This window comes from Equus caballus, chromosome 7, assembly GCF_041296265.1.
Source record: "Equus caballus isolate H_3958 breed thoroughbred chromosome 7, TB-T2T, whole genome shotgun sequence".
Lineage (NCBI taxonomy): Eukaryota > Metazoa > Chordata > Mammalia > Perissodactyla > Equidae > Equus > Equus caballus.
The window spans coordinates 21,246,350-21,266,208 of record NC_091690.1 but is presented as its reverse complement, the minus strand read 5'-3'; the positions used below and the strand labels follow the sequence as shown (position 1 = coordinate 21,266,208).

The window sequence follows — 19,859 nt, the reverse complement described above, 5'->3', positions numbered from 1 at the left end:
CAGTGCTCATTTTCTTTCTGACTAGTGATAGTGAAATACATTTACCTGGTTGGGAGTGATCACCACGGAAAGAATAACCCCACCATCTTCTTCATTGGCTCCTGGTACTGGAACAAAAACAGGTTCTGAGGGATAAAAGCCATCTTCTCTCCAAACCTGTAAATCCCAAAAAAAGGATCTGATAAAAGGCTGGTTATGAGCTGGAAACTTTCTATAGCTTTTGTCACTCCCAGCATGAATTGGGCTGTCAATGTAATATTCCAACTGTAAAAGAATCAGGCTCCCTGAGTTGAATATAGGCTAGAGAGAGGGAGCTTTTGAGCTGCAGATTCCATGATCATCAAACACAATTTGTATAATTATAACTTCCCACCAACCTGAAATATAGGCATCCCAACAACCTTAACCCCACGATTTCTCTAAAAGTAACATCATGCACAGAATTGTTTTTCTGGGCTTGTGGTTCATTGAGATGCTTTAGAGGGAACAGACTCCTAACCTAGGTGATCCCATGGTTCTCAAACTTAACAAAAGCAAATGGCTGAGCTGCTTAAATACTAAAGAATCACAAGAGCTACCTTAAACAAAACAGAAACTACTTCGACGGTCTTTTAAGAGTTCAGGAAAGGAAAGAGATTTTCCTTACCTTCAGTGTCTTGTTTACCACATCAACCTTGATCAGCGAATCCCCCACCAGATGCCGAAAGCCACAGCCATAGAAGAAATGATACTTTTTGCCACTGAATTGGCCATAGTTGATCTGGGGAAATTCAACACCTCCTTGCTCCTCTAGGTCCTCGGGATGCAGATTTTCATAAGAGCACCAAATCTAAAAGAGGTTCCAAAGGATTTGTAGTAATTTTTAATTCTCACTTATTTTCTTCAGTGTAGGTCAGTGAGGGGCTAATACACTATAAAAGTTTGTGACAGGGCTTGGAAACGGCAGTCCTACGTCATTTTTCACATTGTTCCTCTTTCTATCATATATATGAATACATAAAAGATTATTGGGTTTGGTGACTAAGCTGTCAAATGGCACAGGAGGGGCAAGTGGGCTTTTTATTCTACTAAAGCTAAGACATTGACAGCTCCATGACGATGTGCCTGTGATAAGCACAAATTACCTAAAAGGTTGGGCTGGTCCATACCAATCTCAAATACTTAGACATTTCATAACCATTAGAAAGTTGCATACATCTGTTTCAAAATACAAAAAGGATAGGTAAACACAGTGCTCACTCCCACCCAGAATTCTGCGGTTCTTGTGCAAGCAATGTTCCATAACCTTACCCTGTTTAGTTGCATGTTACGAAACTTACTGGGCACCGAACATTGTGGAGAAAAACCAATGAAAAAACTAATACTGTTAAAGTTCAAAGTCTTAGTGTAATGTCCATTCACAGCATACCTTTCCATCAGCCTGTTTCACAGCACTGGCCGAAGAATAGGACAATGGGCTGAGGTTCTTTCCTTCAGGGGCATCCAAACTGACATGTAAAGGCAAAACAAATCTTCGAGGGAAAGACTTGGCTGCTGAATTATAGACCTGTTCAGGAAAGAGAAATAAACAGATGAGAAAATTGTCATTCATAGGATAACAGTATGTCCCAGTAATTTAGACCCGGTCAACATTATTGGCATTCCTAAGTAATTGTGTAAATGATAATTTTCATTCATTCATTTGTTCAACAAGTATCTGTTGAGTACCTACCATAGGCCAAGCACTGTTTTAGACACTGGGAATACAGCAGTGAACAAAACAAAGTCTCTGGCCTCATGGAATTTATATTCTAGTGGAGAAAGAATGCTGAGAAATAAGAAATAAAATATACGCTATTGGGGTCGGCTCAGTGGCACAGCAGTTAAGTGCGCACGCTCCGCTTTGGCAGCCTGGGGCTCGCTGGTTCGGATCCCGGGTGCAGACATAGCACCACTGGCAAGCCATGCTGTGGTAGGCATCCCACATATAAACTGGAGGAAGACGGGCACAGATGTTAGCTCAGGGCCAGTCTTCCTCAGCAAAAAGAGGAGGATTGGCAGCACATGTTAGCTCAGGGCTAATCTTCCTCAAAAAGAAAATATATATATATATATATGTTATTAATTAGTGTCAAATAAACAAATGATTATATAGCCCAAGGTCTGACAGTGATAAGTGCCATTAAGAAATATAGTGCAGGGTGAGAGACTAGAGAGTAACAAGGGGTGCTTCCTTCTTCAGGTTTGGTCACGGTAAACCTCTGTGCAGAAAAGGACTAATTTAGCAGACCTCAGTTGCTCAAACCCTGCACATTCTCAGGAAAAGCCTGTTTTCATGACTGGTCCTTGGCTGGCACCTGGAAACCGAATTCTTGGAATATTCTGTCTGATAGTGGTTTTGCACGCCTGAGGCGTTGAGTCACACTGTACTTGTTTGTCCAGATAGTTTGTGATAACAATGTGATTTATAATGAACACTTGCTTTCCCTCTGGGAGTCTGGAGCTTCAGGAACTGAGGTTACTCATGTAGGGGCTATATGCCTACGTGCTGATCTCCAACAAAAACCCTGGACAACCAGCTTGGGTGAGCTTCCTTCGCAGACAACATTTCACACATGCTGTCACAACAAATTGCTGGAGGAATTAGACGTGTCCTGTGTGACTCTACTAGGAGACGACTCTTGGAAGCATGCACCTGGTTTCCTCTAGACTTCATCCCATGTGCCTTTGCCTTTTGCTGATTTTTCTAGGACCTGTGAGCCCTCCTAGTGAATCATCAAACCAAGGAGTGGTCTTGGGGACCACCAACACAGTCTCTCTGCAGAGATGGTGTTTAAGCAGGAGACTCTAATAAAATAAGTGAATTTTTCTGACAATAAGAATGCTTAAAACACATTTTCCTCTCTTGAAATACTGTAAAATGGAGAACAAACCGTGCCTTTTCCCCTCATATACCTAGTCCACGTTATCTCCATCTCATGCCAAAATGTTTTTACTGAGCAAAGATTTAGCGCCATTTTTAAGTTTCATAAAGAGTTAGCTTTTAAAAAATTACTTTTAAATTTATTTAGATATATTTCTCTTTTGCAAAACTATAGCTGAACACAAAGAGATTTCCAATAATGGTGGATTAGGTAATGTGGATCAACTGTCCCATTGAGAACAGCTAGAAAAGCTAGAAAAAATGTTTAAAAAAAGCTACTTGAAGGCATTGGTGAGCTAAAAAGGCAGTGAAGAACAATGGGGCAGAGACTTGGGAGGAGAAGAAAATCCACAGAGACATACTAGATATTGGGGGCAACTTTTCCCCTAAGCACATCAGCTGCTTTTAGGAAAAGGCAGCTGAAAGGCTGAGAAAAATAAAAGAATTTTTTAATTAAACTTTTTTATTTTGAGCTCACTGCAGATTCACATGCAGTTGTAAGAAATAATACAAACAAATGTACAATTGATTAAAAACTTGGCAAAAGACTGGAATAGACATTTCACAAAAAAAAAATACAAATGCCCAATAAGTACATGAAAAGATGCTCAATATCATTAGTCATTAGGAAATGTGAATCAAAACCACAATGAAATAACACTTTACATCGTTAGGATGGCTATTACTAGGGGGAAAAGAACAGAAAATAACAAACGTTAGTAAGAATGTGAAAAAAGTAGAACCCTGTGCATGCTGGTGGGAAGGTAAAATGGTGCAGCTGCTATGGGAAACAGTTTGGCAGTTCCTCAAACAGTTAGATATAGAATTATCATGAGATCCAGCAATTCCATTTCTAAGTATATGCCAAAGAGAAGCGAAAACAGGGACTCAGATATTTGTATGCCAATGTTCGTAACAGCATTATTCACAAAAACCAAAAGGTGAAAATAACCCAAATGTCCACCAACAGATAAAGAGATAAACAACATGTGGTATACACATATAATGAAATATTATTCAACCTTAAAAGGATGAGATTCTGATACATATTACAACATGGGTGCCCATTGAAAAGATTATGCCAAATAAAATGTCAGACACAAAAGAACCAATCTTGTATGATTCCACTTATATGATGTACCTAAAATAGGCATATTCATAGCAACAGAAAGTAGAATAGAGGCTACCAAGGGTTGGGGGTGGGTGTGAGGGTAGGGGCGGAGGGGTGTAGAATAGAGAGTTGTTATTCAGCGGATACAGAGTTTCTGTGTGTGATGATGAAAAAGCTCTGGAAATGGATAGTGGTGATGGTACAACATTGTTAACATACTTAATGGTACTGAACCGTACACCTAAAAATGGTTAAAAGGGTAAATTTTATGTCATGTATATTTTATCACATTAAAAAAATGCAGAGAGAGCCCATGTATCTTTCATCCATTTTCACCAATGATAATGTCTTGCATAACTACAGCACAATATCAGAACTGGGAAATTTACATTGATATAATCCATCAAATTCATTCAGATTTCATCAGTTTAACATACACTTGTTTGTGTGTGTGTGTCTATTTAGTTCTGTGCAATTTCATCATGTGTAAATTCATGTGATCACCACACAACACTCAAGATACAGAACAGTTCCATACATACACAATGAAATACTACTCAGCCATAAAAAAAGATAAAATCTTGCCATTTGCAACAATATGGATGGACCTTGAGTGTATTAGTCTAAGCGAAATAAGTCAAATGGGAAAAGACAATTACCATATGATTTCACTCATGTGGAAGATAAACAAACAAACATACAGATGTGGAGAACAGATTGGTGGTTACCAGAGCGGATGGGGGGTGAGGGGAGGTGAAGGAGTAAAGGGTCACATGTGTAAGCAACAGATGGCAACTAGACTTTGGATGGTAAACGCGATGCCGTCTATACAGAAGCTAAAATATAATGTTGTACACCTGAAATTTATATAATGTTATAAACCAATGTTATCTCAATAAAATAATAAAATTAAATTAAATTTTAAAAAAGATACAAAACAGTTCCATCACCACAAGGATCCTTCATGCTACCCTTTTATAAGGATATAGCCACACCAACTCCCCCACCACTTGATCCTAATGAGAAGAGATTTTGATAGTTCTGAGGAGCTAGAGAGACAAAAGTTGGAGTTCAGGGTCTGCAAAGAAGGGGATGCCCTGATAAACCTCTAACTCTTTGCGTCAGGACCACTTAGGTCTGCACCCTAGGAGTAAAAATAACTAGAAATACTCCAGCTCTTGCCGAGACTGTATCCTCACTCAAATTATCTCAACCCCTATAAATAGATTAAGAATATCTGGAATTGATAATGTATCCTAGCCACCTGCCAGAAGCAAATGAAAATCTTCTCTGTGGGAAGATAACATCATCCTGGGTCTCAAAATATCTCCACAATTTTTCAAACCCAATATTCCATATATGATAAAAATTAACCAGCACATGAGAAGACAAGAGAGTATGATAAAAAGAAACAATAAGACAAAGAACAGATGCTAGAAACAGAACCACAGGGGATCCAGATAATAGAGTTATCAGACTTTATTCTCAATATGTTGGAGGAAATTCCTTTCAACTGAGAATTGTAGCAGAGAACTAGAAATTATAAAGGAGAATCAAATCAAAATTCTAGAACTGAAAAATGCAATGAGTTTAAGAACTTAGTGGCTAGGTTTAACAGCAGAATAGACACGGCTAAAGAGAGAATGTTTGACTGTAAGACAGATAAGAAAAAATATCTTTAGAGAGAGAAAAGGATGGAAAATACTAAAAATAACATAAGCAACAGAGGACAGAGTGTAAAGGGGTAACATATGTGTGCTGCAGTCCCAGAAAGAAAAGAGACAAAGGTTTTACCAGATGTAATAGTTGGAGAAATAAGGGGTGAAATTTTTCAAAACTAATTAAAGACATCAAACCATAGATTCCAGACTCCCTAAACCTCCAAGTAAAATAAATCAAAATAAAACCATATTGAGAGATATCATTAACTACAGAAAATCAAAGAAAAGATCTTAAAAACAGTCACAGCGGAAAAAAGATCAACTTTAAAGGTGCAAAGCTTAGACTGACAACTGATTTTTTAACAGAAATCAGAAGATAATAAAATGGTGACCTTATAGTGTCAAAAGAAAATAACAAACAACCTAATTCTTTATCCAATGAAAACATCCTTTAAGAAAGAAGATAAAATAAAGACATTTTTTTTTTAAGATTGCCACCTGAGTTAACAACTGTTGCCAATCTTTTCTTCTCCTTTCCACTTTTTTCTCCCCAAGTCCCGCCAGCACATAGCTGTATATTTTAGTTGTGGGTCCTTCTAGTTGTGGCACATGGGACGCTGCCTCAGCATGGTCTGACAAGCGGTGCCATGTCCACACCCAGGATCCGAACCAGTGAAACCCTGGGCCCCGAAGCGGACCGTGCAAACTTAACCACTCGGCCATGGGGCCGGCCCCAAGACATTTTTCTGACGAGCAAAAACAGATTTCATCACCAGCATATCTGAACTAAAGAAAATACTAAAAGATATTCTTCAGTCAGAAAGAAAATGATTCCATGTGGAAGCTCAGAGAGTTTGGAAGGAATTAAGAGCAATAGAAAGGTAGAGATGTGGGTAAAGGGGTAGTATGGGTAATCAAGATTTTACATAAAGCCACACTAATAATAATGCCTTATAGGGTTTAATAGAGAGAGAGAATTAAAATACACAAGAACGGTAGCATAGAAATCAGAAGTAGAGTAAATGGAGTAAAGTGTTCCTAAGTCCTTGGATTGTCTGGAAAGAATTAAAAGAACCAATTTATAATATATTGTGTTAAATCAAGGATGTATACCATAATCTCTAAAATAACTACTAAAAGAATGTATAACTATCAAGCTAATGGGCGAGGGTGGGGTGAAGTTTGGGGGAGGGGGGGTGGAAAGGAAATAAGAAAATATACTCAAACAATCCAGAGAAGGCAAGAAAGGAGAGAGAAAAAAAACTAGTGACACAAATAGAAAGCAAATAGGAAGATGGCATATTTAAATTCCAATATATTGTTGATTCGTTCAAATAAATGCCCCAATGAAACGTTAAGAATTGGCACAATAGAGCCACCCCTGACGGCCTAGTGGTTAAAGTTTCATGTTCTCCACTTTGGTGACCTGGGTTCTCTTCCCAGTCACAAAACCACACTACCTATCTGTCACTTGCCACGCTGTGGTGGCAGCTCACGTAGAAAAACTAGAAGGACTTACAACTAGGATATACAACCATGCTTGGGGTTTTTGGGAGAAGAAAACAAAGAAAGAATTAGCACAATGGATTTTTAAAATATATGCTGCTTACAAGGTACAGATCTAGAAAGATTAAAAGTAAAAGAATGGAAAAGTTACAGCATGCAAACATTAAGCAAAAAGTAGACTTCAAAGCAAAAAGCATTACTCAAAGATAAATGTTCAATAAACTAGGAAGGGAAAACAATTCTAAATTTGTATGTACTTAATAACAGAGCACCAAAATATATAAAGTAAAAATTAGCATAACTATAAGGAGACAGAAAAATCTATACTCCAAGTAAGAGATTTTAATATACCTTTCATGTTATATGATAACTGATATAATAGAGATCAATAAAAATAGAGAAGATTTGAATAATATTAACAAATATGACCTAATTGACACATATAAAATACTGCATCCAAAATCTAGGACATATATTATTTTAAGTACACATAAAACATTTAAAAAATGATCTTGGGGGCCAGCCTGATGGCACAGCGGTTAAGTTCGCACGTCCCGCTTCTCGGCGGCCCAGGGTTCGCTGGTTCAGATCCCAGGTGTGGACATGGCACCGCTTGGCACACCATGCTGTCCCTACCAGGTGTCCCACATATAAAGTAGAGGAAGATGGGCATGGATGTTAGCTCAGGGCCAGTCTTCCTCAGCGAAAAGAGGAGGATTGGCAGTAGTTAGCTCAGGGCTAATCTTCCTCAAAAAAAAAAAATGATCTTATGCTGGGCCATAAGGCAAATCTCAATAAATTTTATGTTTAGAATCATACAGCAAAATTAAGCTAGAAATCAATGTCAAAAAATAACTAGAAAAGTGCCCATATGCTAGAAAATTGAAAGACACATTTCAAAGAAGAAATCTCAATAAGATTTAGAAAATACTTTCACTGAAAAGTAATAAAAATAAAACATAAAACTTGTGAGATGCAGCCAAAGCTCTTTAGAGTGAAATTTTTTTTCTCAAAGGTATATTTTGGGGGGAAAGGATCAAAAATAAAGGATCCATACCCTTAGAAAAAGAACACTAAATTAAACACAAAGAAAGTAGAAAAGGAAATAATTAAGAGCAGAAATCAATGAAACTGAAAACAAACAGACATTTAAGAGGATCAGCTAAGCCAAAAAGATGGTCCTTTGAAAAGCCTCATTAAATTGCTAAGATCCTGGCAAGCCTAAACAAACAAAAAAGGCAGTCAGTAAAAACAACCATATTAGAGATAAAAACAGGGAATATCAATTAACCCTACATACATTTTTTAAAAACATAAGATGATATTATGAATAACATTAGGTCAATAAATTTGAAATTTTAGACGACATGGATAAATCTCTAGAAAAACACAATTTGCCAAATCTGACACAATAAGAAATAGAGAATCAGAATAATCCTATATTATTAAAGAAATAGAACTCATAATTTACGATCACCTATTAAGAAATTAATAGGTAGATCTTTACTGTTGAATTATCCCAAACATGTAAGAAATATTGCCAATCTTATATATTTTCATACAAAGAATAGATAAGAGAACAATTTCCAACTCATTTCATGAGAGCAGCAAAACCTTAACACCAAAACCTAACAAGGACATTATAAGGAAGAAAAATTACAGGGCAACTTTATTCATGAAATACATGCAAAAAAATCCTAAACAAAATATTAGCAAAGCAAACTTAGCAATATATTAAAACAAAAATACAGTGGAACCAATTGGAATTTAGTTCAGGAATGAAAGGTTAGTTAACACTCAAAAATCAATCAATAGCTGTTAGAAATTTTTTTAAAATCAATCAGTGTGCTTCACCACATCAATGGAATAAAGGCTAAGTCGTGTGATTCTCTCAATAGCACAGAAAAAAATTTGATAAAATCTAACGTCCATCTATGATAAAAATTTTTAGTAAACTAGAAGGGAACTTTCCTAATTGAACAAAAAGTATCTTTAAAAAAAATATTTTGATAACTGATGTCCACACAAAACAATAGGGAAGAATAGGTGGAACATGGTATTTTTAGGGCAGTAAAACTATTCTGTATGATACGATAATGGTGGATACATGACATTATGCATTTTTCGAAGTCCATAGAACTGTACAATACAAAAAGTGAACCCTGATGTAAACTATGGACTTCAGTTAATAATAATGTATCAATATTGGTTCATCATTTGTAACAAATATACCACATCGAGGCAAGATGTTAATAATAGGGGAAACTGAGGGAATAAAGGGAAGGGAACTCTGTACTCTGCTTGATTTTTCTTTAAACCTAAGACTTCTCTAAAAAATCAAGTCACTAGTGTTTTTTTTTAATCTACAGCAAACAGCATACTTGATGGTAAAATGTTGAAATCTTTTCCTCTCAGACAGGGAACAGACAAGGATGCCAACTATCACCACTTACATTGAACACTGTCCTGGAGGTGCAGTGAAATAAGGCAAAAAAAGAATACCAATAGTTTGGAAAGGAAGAAAAGAAACTGTCACTACTTGCATATGATATGATTGTAGATGTACAAAATCTTAAAAAAGCTATAAATTACTAGAATTTATAAGTGTAATTACAGCATTACTGAACACAAGATCAATAACAAAAACCAACCATACTGCTATACAGCAGTATTAACATAAAGGAAAGCAAAAGTAAATAACATGTAAAATAATGTCAAAAAATATCAAATACCTAGGAATAAATCTAACAAAAGACGTATAAAATTTTTAACGAGAAAACTATAAAACACTCAAAGGAATTAAGGAAGTCCCAAGGAAATGGAAGGATATATTGTGTTCATGTACTGGAAGACTCCACATTGTGTAAAGATGTTAATCCTCACTCAAGCTGATATATAGATTCACTGCAAATGTAATTAAAATCTGAAAGGGTTTTTGTTTTTGTTTTGTGTGTGTGTGTCTGTGTGTGAAAACTGACAAGCTGATTCTAAAATTTATACAAAAATGTAAAGGACCAGAAATGGCCATGACACTCATTGTAGAGGAAAAAATTAGGAGGACCTGATCTACTAAACATCAAGATTTTTTATAATAGTGACAGTAATTAGAACAACGTAGCACTCGCACAAGTATACTTAAGGAGACCAATGGACCAGACTATAGAGTCCAGAAACAGAACAATACATATATGGATACGTAATTTTTAGAATTAAAAAATCTTCTAGAAGATAACATAGGAGAATATTTTCATGACCTTAGCATAGGAAGATGTCTGAAACAGGATGAACAATGGACTACTCATGTCTGTTCATCAAAAGGTACCATTAAGATAAACTGATAAAGGTATCTACAAAAATACCTGCAGTAATTTCATAATTAATGGTGAATTATTAAAAATTTTCCAAATTAGATGGGGAAAATGATTACTGCTATGACCACTTCTTTTCAGCTTGAGGTCCTAGCTAGTACAATAAGGCAAGAAGAAAGAAAAGGCATAAATATTGGAAAGAAAGAAATAAAACTGTCATTATTTTCAGATAACATGATTACATACATAGAAAATCCAAAATAATCTACAGATCAACTATTTTTAAAATAATAAGCAAATTTAGCATGGTCTTTAAATATGAGGTCATCATACAGAATCAGTTGCATTTCTATATACAAATGAAAGTTTAAAAGATACCATTTACAATATTTTCAAAATACACTAAATACCTAGGTATAAATTCAACAAAAGATATCTAATATCCTTATGCTGAAAACTATAAACATTACTGAGAAAAATTTTTAAAAGACTCAAACAAATGGAGAGATATTCCATGTTTGTGGACTGGAGACTCAATATTTCTCACTATTGTAAATATGTCAATTATCCCCAAATTGATCCATAGTTGCAACATGATCCCAATCAGAGGGGTTTTTTTTTTTCTTTGCAAAAACTGACAAGTTGATTCTAAAATTTATGGAAATGCAAAAGGCCAAGAAAAACTCAGACAATCTGAAAAAAGAAAAGAGCTAAAGGACTTACACTGCAGCTATCAAGACCTATCATATGCCTATAATAACACAAATAAGCTTAGTAAGTATAAGTAAAGTTTAAAAGTAATGTTTTTAAAAGATTTAAAAATAAAACTCTAACTGAAAACAATTTACACTACATAATCCAAGGAAAAATTTTACCTTGGATTCAGTATCAGGAAAAAGTGAATCCCTTCAGCTGGATAAACCAATAGACTTTCTTTCATCACAGAACTAAGATCATAGTCTGTTTTGTTCTCCTTTCCAGGAAACATAAGTCTGTTTAGTGCTCAAATGTAACAAGGAACTAATCACAAGTGCTTCAAAACACATCTCTTGACTTTCTTTAACATGCTTTTTATTTAAGTATTAAGTAAGTACTTCAAATTATTTTTAAGTATTAAATAAATAAATGACAAAGCTGTGTCTTCACTTTAAAACCATTCTCCCTCCTTATCTGCCAAAGAAGCAAGAGAAACAGCTAATGCCAAAGCCAAAGCCAGAACTTGGCTAATTCAAAATTAATTTCACAACTCCTGACAAATCAAAGGTGTTTACCTGATCAAGTCCTTCCCCAGCTTTCCTAAGATTCTGTAGTTGGTAAATTTCTAGGTTTTCTCCATTATCTTGACAGCACAAATCAATTACAACACAGCCCTGGTCCTCAAAGGCATTGATTTGATGAAAAGTAACAAAAGGTTTACTGTAGTACATCCCTGGAAGAAGCTGCAGGGGAAAACACAAACAAGGAAAAAGAGACATTTTATTTTATTTATATTTTTTTCCTTTAAGGAACAGATCCACAAAACTCAAATTAAGAAGATTCCCCCCTTGAAGTGACAGGCCCGGTAGGTGTAAAAAGTAGAATTTGGAATGTAGAAGCAAATCCGCTTTGATTTAAGCACTGCTTGCTCAAGTCGTCTCATCTCATATTAATCAATGAACTCGGGCTATTTGATATAGACCAATCAACTGCCACAACTAACTTAAAAGTCCTCATGAAACATGGTCCATTGTTTTGAAGAATAAATAAATCCTGGACTCTAACTACATGGTTAAATAGAAAATACTGCTATTAAGTAGCTTATGATAAATTAAGTGACTAATTCTTTGAAAAATGCACTCAATTTTATTAAGATGGGATTTTTTTTGGTAATGAAATTAGGGTACAGTAAATTTAGAATACTATCTCTTTAGAGAGGTAAAAAGTAGACAAATATAATAGTGCTTTTAATCAGGAGTATAGAAAGATATTTAGCCAATGTGCTTTGGACTTTGGTAGGATTATCACATTTACATATCAAGCAGTGGTAGAAGTAACTAACTGAAGTACCATTGCAAAAGTTAAGGAACACCTCCGTATAAACAAGATCCTCTTCAGCAAATATTATGATATGGAAAAACCCATGCTAAGAAGGTGTCTAGATGTCATTTTAATTGAATCAGATAATTAAAAGGATAAAATCGCTTCCTACAAAATCCACTAATAAGTAGTTAGCCCTACCTATGGAAAAAGGTATATCCTTGATTAAGAGCATCTTACACAAGCAATGCCCAGTGAAGGTAAAAATCAACATATGGAAATTTGCCTTTGTGTCCAATCATTTTCATGATAAATATACTCAAAATACTCCACCTGTCCAGTGTGCTTATCCACCACATGAAACCGTGTATTATACTGGGGTTCCCAGCTTATTGCATCAGAAAAGGCCTTTCCCCGAATTTTGGAAGTGACAATTCTCCACAGATTCATCTTTAGAGGCTGTTCAATGAAGATTATGTAGTTCCTTGTCATTCCTAAAAGGTTCCAGCAAACAATAAAATGTTATTTCGCAAATTAGAGTTGTCTGAAATGTGAGTTATGGGGACTTGTCTGAATGCCTGGACATTTTACTGCTGACCTAAACAAATCCCAGACAGAAATAATTCTTCACTGTTTCCCAGCTTTGCTGTACATATTTCCTGTCCCTACATGAAAAAGAGAACTGCTTAGAATAACTTGAGTTGAATGCCTTCAGCTTGCTGGTTACCCCTTTTTTGTTCTTTCTTTTTGAATTGTTTTGGTTTAGGAACAAGGTAAAGAAGCATAATATTAAAGTGTTGATTATGATCTGAAACTTTATTCCCTAATCCTTTTGCTATTTATACTGGGGGTAAGGATTCAGGAACAGACTGGCTATAAAGGTTTACAATGCAGAAGATAAACACTCTGAGAAAAAGCTGAAGCAATCTGTACAGACTATGAATTCTTCCCGCAAATACAGTCAAGACCTTTTCAGTCAAGACCTTTTCAGGTATGATTATTATCTGTGGACTCTAAAGTTACCTAAAATTTTGAATCCTGTCAATTTTTAATGGTCAAATGATTTTTTTTTTAATTTTACTTTTTAACAGTGTTTTTTATTTTCACAATAAATTGAAGGGACGGTACACAGATTTCCCATATATCCCCTAGCCCCACACATGCATAGCCTCCCCATTATCAACATCTCCCACTAGAGTGGTACATTTGTTACAACTGATGAACCTACACTGACACATTGTAACCACCCAAAGTCCATAGTTTACATTACAGTTCACTCTTGGTGTTGTCAATTAATTTTTTAGTACTTGCTTGTACTAAAATAACTATATATTTTCAAGCAGTCAGTTGGCTAGGGTAAGAAGTACATGACTAAACAGAATAAACTTAACTGACATTAAAATGCAGTCTTGATCTCATTAGCCCCGTACTCTGACAAGCTGTATTAACACAGTACTTGCCAAAACTAGTCCCTCTGCTATGGCGACATTAGGGCAGGTCCCATTACAATTTACCTTCTCTCTGCACTCACCAAAGCTATGGTAGTAAGAAGGTTTCATCTTCTCTGCAGAGGCAATAGAACATACCACCTGGGCTCCATGGATTGTCTCCCCAAGGTCCACCTTCTCTGGAGGAACTCGAATAACATTATAGCAAGAACCTGGAAAACGGAAAATCCTGTCTTGTTTTACATACTTTCTAGAGTAAAAGATAACTCTTGTACTTGCGGACTAGGCAAAAGCAGTTAAGAGCTTTATACAATGTGCATGACATCCATATTTCGTGAAGAGTTATTTCAAACAAAGACTTGTATATAAAAAACATATTAACTTTATAAAAATTATTAGCTAAGGTTTTGAAACAATACACACAAAGTAATCAACCATTTTTTTGCTCTCAAATGGTTTACTATCTTTTAATGCTCTCAAATGGTTACTTTCTCACTCCCTGAAGGTGCACTCAATCCCTACTTCATAGGAAAAGATAACGTAGCAGCCAGGAATATCCTCAAATTCTACTTGTCCCTCCCCTCACTCTCCACTATCATCTCCATTTGCATCTATGTGCAACACCTTCCCTTCAGTCCTCTGAATCCCTGGGGTCACTTTGGGGTCCCATCTCATCCTGTCTCATGAACATTCATTTATACAATCATTCATCTGACTATTGCTTACTACTTCTTCAATAACCAACTCAAGCGTCCACTCATCAAGTAGCCTTCCCTGACTCCTTCCCAGCCCAAAGGTATTTGGAGCCCTCTTCTATGCCCTGATTATATCTATACAGTCATAGCACTTATCCCATCGTACTATAATTTTCCTGCTTGTTTATCTTCTTCCCAGGAGACTGGTGAGCTCTTCAAAGGCAGGATCATCTCTGCATCCTCAGTACCAAACAAGGACTTAGCATTTAGCAGGTACATTATAAACAGCTTTGATGGATTAACTAACAACATATGTTTGTTAAATGATTCAATGAATGAACAAATATTGATGTCATACTGAATTAACTTCCTGTTATTAGAACTGCCAATGTAGGTACTGAAGAACTTGGGTAACACAGAATTTTGCAATCACTAGCTTCCTTTGGAACAAGATAACCACTTATTCGGCAACTACTTATTAAGTGCCAACTATATTCCAAGCAATCTTCCAACTGTCCTAAGTACCATATTCCAGACGCTTCTATACAGGAGTGTACAAAAGAAACACAAGGCTCTTTTTTCATAAAGCTCAAATTCTAATAAATTATACGATAACTAAAAAATATAATGCATCAGATGATGATAAGAGGACAATTTAGAGAATTTTTCATTTCAAAAAGCCTTTTTAAAACATCTGAAAAAGCTAAAACAATTAAAAGCTTTTTACTTCCTAAAGATAGAAATTACCAGCAAGCACTTTATCACAATGAGAATCACTAAATTTCCCCTAGATGAAATTTAGCATCCTAGGTAGTATAGCTCCCTGTAGCTACATGTACATTTGAGTTCTAGTCCGAAAACTCCTCACTGAACCAAATAATCAAGTAAGAAAAACGAAGTAAATCCAGTTCTAGTTGAGATCAGAAGATAAAGAGAAGAATTTCCTGTCTCAGCAATTGGGTTAAGCGACAAATACTCAAGTGACTAAATTTAAACACTAGTAGAACTATTTTAACCACAAGTCTTGAAGGCATGATTAAGGGAGACAGACCCAAGAAACACCCAGCAGAGGAATGACCTGCCCAACACTGTGAGTCTAACTCTGCGAGATTCTTTAGATCTTGTGACAGCAAATTGAGGCAAAGCAATAAGCCCAGCCTCTGATGATTGGCGAAAGGGCTCCTCAAAGATCCAGGGGCCACTTGCACCAAAATCAGCAGGGAATCTTGTTAAATGCACCAAGAAAAGGAGTCAGGGGGTGGTTAAAAAGCAGATTCTTGGCCCCTTTTCAGTTCTACTGAACCAGAATCTCTGAAGATGAAGCCTAGCAATCTACATTGCTAGGAAGCATTCTGGGTGATTCTTAGGCACACTAAAGGCTGAGAATCACTGATCTAATGACTATTTATTTTAGGATATATAATTGAGAATTGTTAAACAGTATTTCTCATTTTATGATCTAGTTACAAAATTATCTACTTGGTTAACAGAGTTAATAAGAAATTGATTTTTTTAATGATCAAAAAAGACGGATGACAAAAAACTGCTGAGTCAGTTTACCCACTTGCTGAAACATTTTACCAAAAAGGATGTTTGCTGTTTCCTGTAACAGCTTTGAAGAATACATCCCTATCTGAGATCAAGCAATAAAGAAGAGGGGAGATGGCTGGGTGATGAAGTTTCCAGGGTACCCTATCTCTACTTGAGCCAGTAAAAACACATCTGCAGTATTCATTTTCAGATACACTCATACGTATAAATACGGAGAGGTAGAGACGAACAACCCACAAAGCCAATTACTCACCAAAGGTATACATTAACCTATACAAAAGGTAATCTGTACAAAGGTGTCATAGGTTATAGATGATAGACTGATTGACAGCTAAGATAGATAGAAAGATCTACTACTTATACTTACACCTTCCTTTTCAAACACAGAGAAACATTTGTACTCAAGTAGGAACGTGAATTTGCATGCCCTGAGAGAGTCTTCTGTACTCAGTGGTAAACAATTCTTAAGTTGGTCTAACAGTGACTAATAGCAAGCCTTGGGTTGTGATTCAGGCTTGCTGACAAGTCTGGTCTTATACACTTGGAAGCTTGCCTAAGCAAGTATCTTAAACCGTCTCAAGATTCACTGCCCTTGTCTGTAAAAAGGGGATAATAATAGTACCTTTCTCAGAGAGTTGTTAGAAGGATTAAATGAAAAAATATATGAAAAAACACTTAACACCAGCACATACTAGACACTCAATAAATGTTAGCTATCATTATCAGGTATTAAAACTTTCTCAGCAGGGGGCTGGCCCGGTGGCACAGCGGTTAAGTTCGCATGCTCCACTTCAGCAGCCTGGGGTTTGCTGGTTCGGATCTCAGGTGCGGACCTACATACTGTTTGTCAAGCCATGCTGTGGCAGGCATCACACATATAAAGCAGAGGAAGATGGGCACGGATGTTAGCTCAGGGCCAGTCTTCCTCAGCAAAAAAAAAAAAGAGGAGGATTGGCAGCAGATGTTAGTTCAGGGCTAATCTTCCTCAAAAAAAAAAAAAAGAAAAGAACTTTCTGAGCAGATTGGTAGGCAGTTGGGGAAGTACATGGATATCAGGAAAGAGATGTGGTATAAGTGACTGTGAATGCAATTGCACTATAACCTCAACTGACTTTAGTGTGTTACTTCCATGATAAAAATAAATTCCTTCCCATGTGATAGACAATGTAGCTTCCCTACATCTCGCTGCTGCAGCATTCTAAATTTCTTACACTTACAATATGGTACTTACTAAAAATTCAAGTTTAAGAAACACGTACTGAAAATCCCTACAATGCTTGTGAACCAGAAAGCACAATGGACCATAAATGTGTGAGCCATGCTGAAACAGCCAAATAGAAAATCAGCATCTTAGCATATGTGTGGAATGACCACAGAACACATACTTAATGATAAATTACATACTTTAAGTTCAGTGACGCTACTTTAGAGATTTCTCTCTGAAACTTTCAAATGAAGTTTCATATGTTTACATCTTAACCATAACGGAACATGAGAAGCTAGTTAATTTTCAATTGCTTTTTAAAAAGACCTCCATTCTAACTTTACCATGTGGCCCATAGGAGTTTCCCATGTTGTAGGCTGTTCCATCCGGGTCGTAATGAGGATGTGCAGTTGCTCCATTCACAGCAATAAATTTGCTCCAGTCTACCTGCAAATTTAAGACCATCAGAGACTTTTCAGTGTTACATGGGCAGATCTCATGGGCACAGACAGTAAGGATGTGCCAACAATTTTAAAACAAAATATGAAAACTACAGTCTAAGCCCTAAGATCTCACCTCTGAGAAATCAAAATTATTTTTCCTACTAAAGCAAAAGAAACTAAGACAAAAAAACGAAACTAAAAATAAACAAAACCCCTACCACCAAAAATGGACAAAATGATTATCCAGTAAGGATTTTGTACGTGTGTGTGTGCCCACAATCATAGGAAAGTTCAACAGAATAAGAACTAAAATTGAGGTCCAAAATTTTATTTTATTTCTAATTAATGTGCTACATAAAGGCAGTATAGGTCTAGACAATCTCCGTTCAATTCCCCCTGTAGCTAGGAAGAACATGAACTGGCCAAAAATAAATCTGTACTATTCTGTTTCTCCTTCACCCTAGCCTTCAGATATTAGAAGTAAGGAGGAAGTCTAAAATTATCTTTAAGGAAGACCAACCCCACAGGGCATTCTAATCAGGACAGAGAGTGCACAATGACTTGAAACAGTGGGTAACTTTGTTTTTGTTTGGTTAAGGCTTCAATTTCTTCTTCAGATATCTACTACTCTAAAAATATTTCAAATGGAAAGAAATTTTAGGGTCTGTTTTATTTACTTTTTAACCTATATTTTACCTTTTCTGTTTTTTCCAGGGTCTCAATGTCCACTTTATTCATAAAGTTGGTCTCAGTACTGATGTAGTAATCACCCTTGTACCGCACATAGTTGACATTAGTGTTGTCAGTCATTGCTGAAACCAAACCCCAGAGTTATTAAAACACAACAACTTACTATAACAGGCCCCAAGCACTCAATCAGGGAGAGAAAGCAGTTTAAACATCCTCTCATACCAAAAAAAAAGTCTATTTCAAGATTTATCTTTATATAAATTGTCATATATCATAATAATTTAAGTAATCATCACCATCACCTGCAAATTCTGGGTCCATTAAAGGCTGCTTACCAAGCTGTTCAAACTTTGACATAAAACGTTCAAAAATACTCTTGCATGGATCAGGGAGGGCCAGTGTGCCAAATTCTGAGATCACAATTCGATCATGAACACTGTTGGCCTTGTATGTATCACTCTGTAGAAACTTGCTCCTATATGTCACTGTGCCCTTCTCTATCTTGAACTGGTGAAGCAAAGCCATTCCATCAAACCAGTGATTGTACCTTCAAACAAGAGCAAAAATAGAAAAACAAATATTAATAAGAAAAACACGGTTTCCAAATGAGAGATTTCAAATAGAGAGAGAAGGAAACGGGACAAGTTCCCAGCAGAACCTGATTAGTCAGAGAATTTGAAATTAAAGGGTAACAGCTTTTGAGTATGTCCTGAAGCACAACAGGAAACAGCAACTTACCTTCTCCTGACCCTTATCCTCTGTCAAAAAGCTCACACTTCAGAGGGCTAAAGAGAAAATCTAAGCTGGTGCCTACTGAGATAATTCTGATCTTTACCCTATAGTCAAGAGAATAGCGTGAGAGAAATGCTTAACATTTCTCAGATTAAAATCGCTTCCTAAGCGTTTAGAACTAGTTATCTTTTATATCTTGTATATATTACATTTTCCATTTACTTTAAAATTTTTCTAATTTATCAAAATTATGCTAAAGTAAACAAATAAGATGATTGTCCTTACTGGATAATCATTTTTGTCCATATGATTACACTAGAAATGACCTATTTAAATGACGGAACATCCAAAAACTAAGGAAAAGATTGTGGCTTTACTTTTAAAAGGGTTTAGCATCATGTTGTCTTTCCTTTCATATGCTTGACAGATTGAATGCTTAATTTCAGCATAAATAAGGGAAGCTAACATCATCATCTTAAAAGGCAATGGTCCTGAAAGCAGGGATTCAAAGAGAAATTTGTACATCCATATTTATAACAGCATTATTTACAATAACCAAAAGGTGGAAGCAACCCAAGTATCCATCAATAGA

The 19,859-nt window shown here is 36.0% G+C and overlaps 1 protein-coding gene across 4 annotated transcripts in view; it reads right to left on the bottom strand.

Annotated features, from left to right (window-relative positions):
• Positions 1-19,859, bottom strand: part of BCO2 (beta-carotene oxygenase 2) — a 48,167-nt gene that overhangs the window by 3,493 nt on the left and 24,815 nt on the right. For all 4 annotated transcript variants that reach the window (XM_070273610.1, XM_005611567.4, XM_014741335.3 and 1 more), the window contains 9 exons: positions 18,871-19,082; positions 18,542-18,657; positions 17,747-17,849; positions 14,036-14,164; positions 12,838-12,998; positions 11,760-11,927; positions 1,409-1,546; positions 647-829; positions 46-156 (listed from right to left, as the gene is read on the bottom strand). In XM_070273610.1, coding sequence (XP_070129711.1) covers positions 46-156; positions 647-829; positions 1,409-1,546; positions 11,760-11,927; positions 12,838-12,998; positions 14,036-14,164; positions 17,747-17,849; positions 18,542-18,657; positions 18,871-19,082 — 1,321 coding nt within the window. The remainder of the gene's footprint in view (positions 1-45; positions 157-646; positions 830-1,408; positions 1,547-11,759; positions 11,928-12,837; positions 12,999-14,035; positions 14,165-17,746; positions 17,850-18,541; positions 18,658-18,870; positions 19,083-19,859) is intronic.